General features: G+C 37.9%; 1 protein-coding gene across 1 annotated transcript in view; it reads left to right on the forward strand.

The window, feature by feature from the left end:
- Window positions 1-226: 226 nt before the first annotated feature.
- The window catches only part of LOC133578132 (uncharacterized), a 32,214-nt gene continuing 20,253 nt past the window's right edge, over window positions 227-12,187 (forward strand). Inside the window, exon 1 of the mRNA XM_061932312.2 lies at window positions 227-530. Within this exon, the coding sequence (XP_061788296.1) occupies window positions 413-530 (118 nt within the window). The 5' untranslated portion in view covers window positions 227-412. The remainder of the gene's footprint in view (window positions 531-12,187) is intronic.

Genomic DNA, 12,187 nt, shown 5'->3' on the forward strand with positions numbered 1-12,187 from the left:
ATATGTGTGTGTATGTTACTCATCAGTTACTCAGTACTTGAGTAGTTTTTTACAACATACTTTTTACTTTTACTCAAGTAAATATTTGGGTGACTACTCCTTACTTTTACTTGAGTAATAAATCTCTAAAGTAACAGTACTCTTACTTGAGTACAATTTCTGGCTACTCTACCCACCTCTGCTTCTGGAACGATATCGCGTTATTCCCCATCTGGCAACACGGAGGAAACCAAAAGAGGAGGGTTCAGAGCTCACTGCGGCGTCTTTTCGAGCGACCGATAGGCGGTTCTAATTTATTCTCAAACATATAACATAGTGAGGTATACCTCGGGTATTAGTCTTTTCTAAAGCCCCAGGAGACGAAAGTGTAGTTCGAAGTGTCTTGAAGAAAAGGTTGAAGAGAAGATAGAAAATGGACGACAACTGCGATGCTAAGATGGCGACGTCTGGTAAAAGACAACACGAAAAAGAATCCGCGCCGTCGACTAAAAGCAAGTCAACGGAGAAAAAGAGGGAAACTGCAGAAAAAGGTGAGCGAGTTGAAGTTTACTACAACGTCTTATGGAGGTTATCATAGGCAGCCCCCCCGAGAAGAGAAATTAGCCGACCTTGTGGCTCAAGTCTAACAAAGAACCGCCATGTTGTTAGCTTGAAGAAGACAAAGGTCCGCTTCGAACCAGAACCACAAATAATGAAAGTGGAGTAGCAAAGAGACACATATATTCATAAAGTAGGGTGGGTGATATCGGCAATAAAGGTATCAATCCTATACAGCAGGGGTCCCCAACCTTTTTTTGCACCGAGGACCAGTTTAATGGAGGCATTATTTCCACGGACCGGCCTTCCACGTGTGGCAGATCGATACAGCAAATAAGTGCATGAAAAATGAATACATGAAAAAAACTCATCAAAACATTCAATTAGTGGGAGCCCCTGAAATGATTAACGTGGACCCCGACTTAAACAAGTTGAAAAACTTATTGGGGTGTTACCAGGCCCGGCCCTAACCAATCTGGCGCCCTAGGCAAGATTTTAGGTGGCGCCCCCCCCACATCGGCAGTGAAGTGTATATACTCACAAGAAACCGGATAGCTTTGTCTTTGACCTTTTTTTTACTTAAAGAAAGCAAATTAACAATCAGAATAGTTAACAAGATAAAAAAAAAAAAGAATAAATAAATGAATGCAAAAATGAATATATGAAATACAATATTTTTTTACATACATATTGCTTAATTAACATTAATGATGTGCACTTTAACAACTAGGCTTACAACTATACCTAATATATAAAGGGGTGGAAAAGTGACTATTACCTGCAGGGCAAACATTAGCTAACCAGAAGGCAATAACAATGTAAACAAAAAACACCTGCTTAAAAGATCTAATACAAATGTCCCTGAGGAATGTAAGGTGGGAGTACTGTAATTACCTAACGTTACATTATTATTTTCCATAACAATTTAGCCCCCTCCACAATATTAACCCGACGTTAAAACAGAACTAGCTATTTATTGATTAGCAATTGCCGAATCATGTAACATTAGCTTAATGCTAAAAAGCCAGGTTACTATCACATTCTGTAACAGACAAATAATTTCATGTAGGCTAACGTTACCTACCTGCTACCTCCTGTCTTTTCTCGTTTCTCCTCCTCTTCTTTTCTCTTTTTTCTTCCCTGGGCACCTGACAGTTTTGGTCGTTTTGACATCTTGTGTTGATTTTTTGATGTGGTGACGTCCAAAAAGAGTCATGATACGGGAAGGGAGGGGGCGCACCGTGCGGGGGGGGGGGGGGGGGGCGTAATGTTGTAACAAATAATATTTCTATTAAATAGGCTTTACTTTGCATTTTAATTAACGTGGGATTATTTTTTGTATTTAGAAATAATAGTACCAACTTATTTTTTTTTTTTTTTTTTCTCCAACATTTGTGGCACTGGCGTGGCGCCCCCTGATGGACGGCGCCCTTAGCATTTGCCTATACGGCCTATGCCACGGGCCGGCCCTGGGTGTTACCATTTAGTGGTCAATTGTACGGAATATGTACTGCACTGTGCAATCTACTAATACAAGTTTCAATCAATCAATCAGAAAACTCTTCCCTTTGCAAAAAAGCTCTCCAGAGACTTTTGTTTTTTTTGCTCATTTTTGCTAGTAATGGGCTTTTTTTTGGCATTAGTATCTGATGGGTTCTAGGTGATGCATCACATTTAAGGACAAGGGCATGGATATACAGGTAAAAGCCAGTAAATTAGAATATTTTGAAAAACTTGATTTATTTCAGTAATTGCATTCAAAAGGTGTAACTTGTACATTATATTTATTCATTGCACACAGACTGATGCATTCAAATGTTTATTTCATTTAATTTTGATGATTTGAAGTGGCAACAAATGAAAATCCAAAATTCCGTGTGTCACAAAATTAGAATATTACTTAAGGCTAATACAAAAAAGGGATTTTTTAGAAATGTTGGCCAACTGAAAAGTATGAAAATGAAAAATATGAGCATGTACAATACTCAATACTTGGTTGGAGCTCCTTTTGCCTCAATTACTGCGTTAATGCGGCGTGGCATGGAGTCGATGAGTTTCTGGCACTGCTCAGGTGTTATGAGAGCCCAGGTTGCTCTGATAGTGGCCTTCAACTCTTCTGCGTTTTTGGGTCTGGCATTCTGCATCTTCCTTTTCACAATACCCCACAGATTTTCTATGGGGCTAAGTTCAGGGGAGTTGGCGGGCCAATTTAGAACAGAAATACCATGGTCCGTAAACCAGGCACGGGTAGATTTTGCGCTGTGTGCCGGCGCCAAGTCCTGTTGGAACTTGAAATCTCCATCTCCATAGAGCAGGTCAGCAGCAGGAAGCATGAAGTGCTCTAAAACTTGCTGGTAGACGGCTGCGTTGACCCTGGATCTCAGGAAACAGAGTGGACCGACACCAGCAGATGACATGGCACCCCAAACCATCACTGATGGTGGAAACTTTACACTAGACTTCAGGCAATGTAGATCCTGTGCCTCTCCTGTCTTCCTCCAGACTCTGGGACCTCGATTTCCAAAGGAAATGCAAAATTTGCATGGTTGGGTGATGGTTTGGGGTGCCATGTCATCTACTGGTGTCGGTCCACTCTGTTTCCTGAGATCCAGGGTCAACGCAGCCGTCTACCAGCAAGTTTTAGAGCACTTCATGCTTCCTGCTGCTGACCTGCTCTATGGAGATGGAGATTTCAAGTTCCAACAGGACTTGGCGCCGGCACACAGCGCAAAATCTACCCGTGCCTGGTTTACGGACCATGGTATTTCTGTTCTAAATTGGCCCGCCAACTCCCCTGACCTTAGCCACATAGAAAATCTGTGGGGTATTGTGAAAAGGAAGATGCAGAATGCCAGACCCAAAAACGCAGAAGAGTTGAAGGCCACTATCAGAGCAACCTGGGCTCTCATAACACCTGAGCAGTGCCAGAAGCTCATCGACTCCATGCCACGCCGCATTAACGCAGTAATTGAGGCAAAAGGAGCTCCAACCAAGTATTGAGTATTGTACATGCTCATATTTTTCATTTTCATACTTTTCAGTTGGCCAACATTTCTAAAAATCCCTTTTTTGTATTAGCCTTAAGTAATATTCTAGTTTTGTGACACACGGAATTTTGGATTTTCATTTGTTGCCACTTCAAATCATCAAAATTAAATGAAATAAACATTTGAATGCATCAGTCTGTGTGCAATGAATAAATATAATGTACAAGTTACACCTTTTGAATGCAATTACTGAAATAAATCAAGTTTTTCAAAATATTCTAATTTACTGGCTTTTACCTGTATATATGTGTGTGAGTGTGTGTGTATATATATATATATTTTTTTTTTTTAGTGTTTTTATTTTTTATAAACCTTTATTTATAAACTGCAACATGTAGAGAAACAATAATCAAAATAAGTATGGTGCCAGTATGCTGTTGTTTTTTTTTCAATAAAATACTGGAAACGATAGAAATGTAGTTAGTCTCTTTTATCCGATTATTAATCGATTAATCGAAGTACTGATCGACAGATTAATCTATTAACAAATTAATCGTTAGTTGCAGCCCTTATATATATATATATATATACACACACACACACATACTATATATATATATATATATATATATATATATATATATATATATATATATATATATAAACACACATACTATATATATATATATATATATATATATATATATATATATAAACACACATACTATATATATATATATATATATATATATATATATATATATATATATATATATATATATATATATATACATACAGTACAGGCCAAAAGTTTGGACGCACCTTCTCATTCAATGCGTTTTCTTAATTTTCATCACTATTTACATTGTAGATTGTTACTGAAAGCATCACAATTATGAATGAACACATGTGGAGTTATGTACTTAACAAAAAAGGTGAAATAACTGAAAACATGTTTTATATTATAGTTTTCTTCAAAATAGCCACCCTTTGCTCTGATTACTGCTTTGCACACTCTTGGCATGCTCTCGATGAGCTAACTCCTTCAAGACTGTTGGAAAACCATTTCAGGTGACTACCTCTTGAAGCTCATGGAGAGAATGCCACGAGTGTGCAAAGCAGTAATCAGAGCAAAGGGTGGCTATTTTGAAGAAACTGGAATATAAAACATGTTTTCGGTTATTTCACCTTTTTTTTGTTAAGTACATAACTCCACATGTGTTCATTCATAGTTTTGATGCCTTCAGTGACAATCTACAATGTAAATAGTCTGTATTGGCCTGGTATACATTCACTGAAAATTAGATTGCCTGGAACATCAATGTTCAAAAAATTAATGGGATGAAAGTAATTGTTACTATATTTTATAATTTTCTATTATTTCACCTTAAACCTTAACAAAGAAGTACATGTATTCAACTCATCACTGAGCTTGTTCCACCATTTAACTCCTTAAACTGAAATACATTTGTATTTTATATTCGTTCTTACTGTTCCTATTTCAAAAATCGGTATCCCCTGTAAATTATAGTTTTCTCCTCTTAATTTAAATAACCTAAGAATACAAGCTGAAAGGCTTTTGTTCTTTACTCAAAACATAATTTCCATTGTTTTTAAAACCACAATATCTGAAAATGTTAACACATTAGAACTTTTGAATAATGGATTGGTAGGTTCATAGTAGCATGCTTTGTGTATTATTCTAATTACCCTTTTTTGAAGTTTAATTATTGGGTCTATGTTTGTTTTATAAACATTTCCCCAAACTTCAACACAATATGTTAAATATGGAAAAATAAAAGAATAATATAACATATGCTGACATTTCTTATTCAGCATGTGTCTTACTTTATAAAGAACAGCAATGCATTTGGATATGTTTCCCTTTATATATTCAATATGTGGTTTCCAACATAATTTATGATCAATTATTATTTCCAAGAATTTAGTTTCATATACTCTTATCAATTTCCACTTGATTTAATTTTAATTTTGCATCAAATTTGTCCTTGCACCACTAAACACCATACATTTAGTTCTCTTATCATTTAATGATAACTTATTAATATCAAACCATTTTTTTAGCTGAATCAATTCAACTTCTATTATCCTCAACACTCCCTTCAAGTCTTCTCCTGAACAATATACATTTGTATCATCTACAAACGTAATACATTTCAATTTATTGGATACCGAACAGATATTAGTCCTAGGGATGTCCCGATCCAGGTTTTTGCACTTCCGATCCGATACCGATATTGTTTTTGCATTTCCGATCCGATACCGATACTGACCGATACTGGCCTATCCGAGCATGTATTAAAGTTTAAAGTTATTTAGCCTACTTAGTTGTCAGAATCATGTTGAAAAGGGTTTTAGTACTCTTGATAACAACTAGCCAGCTGAATTAGGGGAGTTTGAATAATACACAATGGTTGGTAACAAGAAACTGACCTGTTTATTCAAGGATAAACACAAAATAGACAAAATTATACATGACAAACAGAAATGGCATCATTGAACTAGGGCTGAGCGATATGGCCTTTTTTTTAATATTGCGATATTTTAAGGCCATATTACGATACACAATATACATCTCGATATTTTGCCTTAGCCTTGAATGAACACTTGATGCATATAATCACAGCAGTATGATGATTCTATGTGTTTTGATTGATGGATTGAGACTTTTATTAGTAGGTTGCACAGTGAAGTACATATTCCGTACAATTGACCACTAAATGGTAAAACCCGAATAAGTTTTTCAACTTGTTTAAGTCGGGGTTCACTTAAATTGATTCATGATACAGATATATACTATCAGATATATACTATCATCATAATACAGTCATCACACAAGATAATCACATTGAATTATTAACATTATTTATAATCCAGGGTGTGGAGGGGGGCGCCGGATGTAAGTGTCAAAAAGACAACCAAAAGAGTTTGATATGAGAATAAATCTAAAGTTAAAATATAGGGTAGAAATGCACCCATTTGCAGGAAATGTAGTCTTGATTTTCAACATTTTCTTTCAAGGCTTGCATGTCTACATTAAAACATTCTTCTTCATACTGCATTAATATATGCTACTTTTAAACTTTCATGCAGAGAAGGAAATCACAACTAAAAAAATCACAAATTTTTTCATACGGTGTTGATCTGGAAATTGTTGCCTCGGCATTTTGATGGTGTGGGCGTGTGGCACCGAATGGAGATAAGCGTCTCGACAGACGTCACAATATTTGAACAATGATGACGAAAACTGTTTTCTCTGTCGTGTCCGTTTGTCGAAAATTGTTATGCGCTTATTTTTTTATTTGATTTTGTGCGTGGCATAGATTTGCTATGCGCAGAGGACGTTTGAGCAGTGCGCAATTGCACAGGCGCGCACCTTAGAGGGAGCGTTGCTCGCACGGCTGCGCTAGCATCACAGCTAACGTTAGCCATGCTGCTACCTCTCTGCTCGGGGAGGACGTATATGTATGTGACGTATGTCGTGAGAGTATGTGACGTGTGTAAGAAGGTGCACTTGCTGTCTGTGAGAGGGAGACACAGGAAAGAGTGAGAAGAGCCTGTCGTGTACTGCCAGCAGCTAAAAGCAACTGCGTGAGAATTCACAGACCTGTGGATGTGTTGAAGGTGTGCTGGAAAATGCGGAACGGAAATTAGGGCGCAGCAGAAAAGTGGAATGTATTATTTAAATCGGTGCGTTGGAAATCACGGACCGGAGTTTTTTTTTAAACTGGATCTGGATCCGCATTTTCCCATGCCTTGCCGATACGCAATTTTTGGGAAATATCGGCAGCCGATCCGATCCAAATATTGGATCGGGACATCCCTAATTGGTCCCAATACCGAGCCCTGTGGAACCCCACAAGTTACTCTTCTTGGCTGTGATTTAGTGTTATTAATTTCCACATATTGAGATCAATTACTTAAATAACTACTTAACCACTGTTGTGAAGCACCTCTTATGCCATAGTTTTACCATTTTTGCAGAAGTGAGGAATGGTCAATTGTGTCAAAAGCTTTATATAAGTCAATAAATACTCCCAACAGTGTGTTGCTTTTTTTCTATTGCTTTAGCTATGTTTTCTACAAAGTCCATCACTGCTAGGGATGTAGATCGATTACTCCTGAACCCTTACTGATGGTCATTCAGTAGCTCATGTTTGTCAACAAACATGGCTGTAGACACAAAGTTAAATCATGAAATGCAACCTTACCCTGGCAAAAACAATGCGAGGATCCGGTAGAGTCTTGATACCAATTTCTTTGACCGAGCCACACACAAAGATGTTGTAGACCTCCATGCTTGTCCAAGTTTTCATCTGTTTTGTCGTGTAGAATGGCGTCTGGAGCACATCATAGTTCGATATGTGTGGGAATGTGCCGACATATAATCATTGGTCACACTTGAGAAATCTTTTTTGATTAAAGGGGAACATTATCACAATTTCAGAATGGTTAAAACCATTAAAAATCAGTTCCCATTGGCTTATTATATTTTTCAAAGTTTTTTTCAAAATTTTACCCATCACGCAATATCCCTAAAAAAAAGCTTCAAAGGGCCTGATTTTAACCATCGTTATATACACCCGTCCATTTTCCTGTGACGTCACATAGTGAAGCCAACACAAACAAACGTGGCGGAAAGAACAGCAAGCTATAGCGACATTAGCTCGGATTCAAACTCGGATTTCAGCGGCTTAAGCGATTCAACAGATTACGAATGTATTGAAACGGATGGTTGTAGTGTGGAGGCAGGTAGCGAAAACGAAATTGAAGAAGAAACTGAAGCTATTGAGCCATATCGCTTTGAACCGTATGCAAGCGAAACCGACGAAAACGACACGACAGCCAGCGACACGGGAGAAAGCGAGGACGAATTCGGCGATCGCCTTCTAACCAACGATTGGTATGTGTTTGTTTGGCATTAAAGGAAACTAACAACTATGAACTAGGTTTACAGTATATGAAATACATTTGGCAACAACATGCACTTTGAGAGTGCAGACAGCCCAGTTTTCATCAATTAATATATTCTGTAGACATACCCTCATCCGCGCTCTTTTCCTGAAAGCTGATCTGTCCAGTTTTGGAGTTGATGTCAGCAGGCCAGGGAAGCTAGGGTCGATATTCTTCTCTTGATCATCTTCGGTGGCATAAGGGACGGTGTGAGCCAAGACATCCAGGGGGTTTAGCTCGCTCGTCTGCGGGAACAAACTGCCGCCATTGCTTGCCGTGCTACCGAGGTCCTTTGTCCCTGAATTGCTCACACACTCCGGCAGATTCAATGGGGGTCTGGCGGCAGATTTCTTTGACTTTATGGTTGGAAATGCATCTGCTTTGAGTGTCGCAGGATATCCACACATTCTTGCCATCTCTGTCGTAGCATAGCTTTCGTCGGTAAAGTGTGCGGAACAAACGTCCAATTTCTTGCCACTTTAGCACCTTTGGGCCACTGGTGCAACTTGAATGCGTCCCTGTTCGTGTTGTTACACCCTCCGACAACACACCGACGAGGCATGATGTCTCCAAGGTAGGAAAACAGTCGAAAAAACGGAAAATAACAGAGCTGATTTGACTCGGTGTTTGAGAAAATGGCGGATTGCTTCCCGATGTGACGCCACGTTGTGACGTCATCGCTCCGAGAGCGAATAATAGAAAGGCGTTTAATTCGCCAAAATTCACCCATTTAGAGTTCGGAAATGGGTTAAAAAAATATATGGTCTTTTTTCTGCAACATCAAGGTATATATTGACGCTTACATAGGTCTGGTGATAATGTTCCCCTTTAAGTATAGGGATCTATTCCATTGCATAGTTAAAAAAATGTTCTCATATCTGCTTTTTGCAGACAGGTTTAAGCCTCTTTCGTACTCAGATAGTATAACAGCCATCTTGGCTGGGTTGACCACCACTTCTTTTCACTTCTGGGAAGAAGTCACGTGATGGAGTACAAGCAATATATATTTAATGAATGAATATTATACATTCATTCATTATATTACTTTAATGTACAGTTAGTTCCATAAATATTTGGACATTGACACAATTTTCAGTATTCCAGCTCTGTACAACACCACAATGGATTTGAAATGAAACAATCAAGATGTGCTTTAAGTGAAGACTTTGAGCTTTAATTTGAGGGCATTTACATCCAAATCAGGTGAACGGTGTAGGAATTACAACACATTTTATATGTGCCTTCCACCTTTTTTTAAAAATTGAGCTACAAACGCAAAATTGGGACAATGTGTACAATGAAAAAGAGGTTGATGAACATTTCTTGAAAAAGTTCATAATACTTTATGACAAACATTGTCCATGGAAACAACTCAGTAGAAAGCAGGGAAAGAATAATCAACCATGAATGACAAAATGATTAAAAATGCTTGTAAGAAGAAGAATACACTATAGAAAATGTATAGCACAAAGAACTACAGAAGCAGAAATTAAGGGATGTCCCGATCCGATATTTGGATCGGATCGGCTGCCGATATTTGCCAAAAATTGCGTATCGGCAAGGCATGGGAAAATGCCGATCCAGATCCAGTTTAAAAAAAAACTCCGGTCCGTGTTTTCCAACGCACCGATTTAAATAATACATTCCACTTTTCTGCTGCTCCCTAATATCCGTTCCGCATTTTCCAGCACACCTTCAACACATCCACAGGTCTGTGGATTCTCACGCAGTTGCTTTAAACTGCTGGCATTACACGACAGGCTCTTCTCACTCTTTCCTGTGTCTCCCTCTCACAGACAGCAAGTGCACCTTCTTACACACGTCACATACTGTCACGACATGCATCACATACTGTCACGTCATACGTCACATACTGTCATGTCATACGTCACATACTGTCACGACATACCTCACATACTGTCACGTCATACGTCACATACGTATACGTCCTCCCCGAGCAGAGAGGTAGCAGCATGGCTAACGTTAGCTGTGATGCTAGCGCAGCCGTGCGAGCAACGCTCCCTCTAAGGTGCTTGCCTGTGCAATTGCGCACTGTTTAAGCGTCCTCTGCGCATAGCAAATCTATGCCACGCACAAAATCAAATAAAAAAATAAGCGCATAACAATTTTCGACACACGGACACGACAGAGAAAACAGTTTTCGTCATCATTGTTCAAATATTGTGACGTCTGTCGAGACGCTTATCTCCATTCGGTGCCACACAAAATGCAGAGGCAAACATTTCCACATCAACACTGTATGAAAAAATTAGTGATTTTTTTTAGTTGTGATTTCCTTCTCTGCATGAAAGTTTAAAAGTAGCATATATTAATGCAGTATGAAGAAGAATGTTTTAATGTAGACATGCAAGCCTTGAAAGAAAATTTTGAAAATCAAGACTACATTTCCTGCAAATGGGTGCATTTCTACCCTATATTTTAACTTTAGATTTATTCTCATATCAAACTCTGACACTTACATCCGGCACCCCCCTCCACACCCTGGATTATAAATAATGTAAATAATTCAATGTGATTATCTTGTGTGATGACTGTATTATGATGATAGTATATATCTGATAGTATATATCTGTATCATGAATCAATTTAAGTGGACCCCGACTTAAACAAGTTGAAAAACTTATTGGGGTGTTACCATTTAGTGGTCAATTGTACGGAATATGTACTTCATTGTGCAACCTACTAATAAAAGTCTCAATCAATCAATCAAAACACATAGAATCATCATACTGCTGTGATTATATGCATCAAGTGTTCATTCAAGGCTAAGGCAAAATATGGAGATGTATATTGTGTATCGCAATATGGCCTTAAAATATCGCAATATTAAAAAAAGGCCATATCGCCCAGCCCTAGTTCAATGATGCCATTTCTGTTTGTCATGTATAATTTTGTCTATTTTGTGTTTATCCTTGAATAAACAGGTCAGTTTCTTGTTACCAACCATTGTGTATTATTCAAACTCCCCTAATTCAGCTGGCTAGTTGTTATCAAGAGTACTAAAACCCTTTTCAACATGATTCTGACAACTAAGTAGGCTAAATAACTTTAAACTTTAATACATGCTCGGATAGGCCAGTATCGGTCAGTATCGGTATCGGTCAGTATCGGATCGGAAATGCAAAAACAATATCGGTATCGGATCGGAAGTGCAAAAACCTGGATCGGGACATCCCTAAACCATACTACGATCATGTAGAAAATAATATTACAGTGAATTATTGGACAGGAACAAAAACAATATGAGAGCAACATGTGGCATCCTCAATAGCATTATTAAAAATGGCACTAAGAGGGATTACCCCAAATACTTCTTAGACGGAAATAAAAATAATGACAACATAAAGGAAGTCGCTGAAAGCTTCAATAATTACTTTGTAAATATTGGACCAAAATTGGAAGAAAGGATTCCAGACCCAGTTTCAATTGAGGACTATAATGATTCCATAGAGTGAAATCCCAACTCTATGTTCCTCAGTAATGTGACACAGGAGGAAATAGTTATTATCGTGAAAAAATGTAAATCTAAGACTTCAACTGATTGTAACGGAATTGATATGGAAACGATAAAAAAGGTTATTGGAGAGATCTCAGGACCATTAATGTATATTAGTAACCTATCATTTCAAACAGGTACATTTCCAAACAAAATGAAAATAGCTAAAGTT

Source organism: Nerophis lumbriciformis, linkage group LG03 (assembly GCF_033978685.3).
Source record: "Nerophis lumbriciformis linkage group LG03, RoL_Nlum_v2.1, whole genome shotgun sequence".
Taxonomy (NCBI): Eukaryota; Metazoa; Chordata; class Actinopteri; order Syngnathiformes; family Syngnathidae; genus Nerophis; species Nerophis lumbriciformis.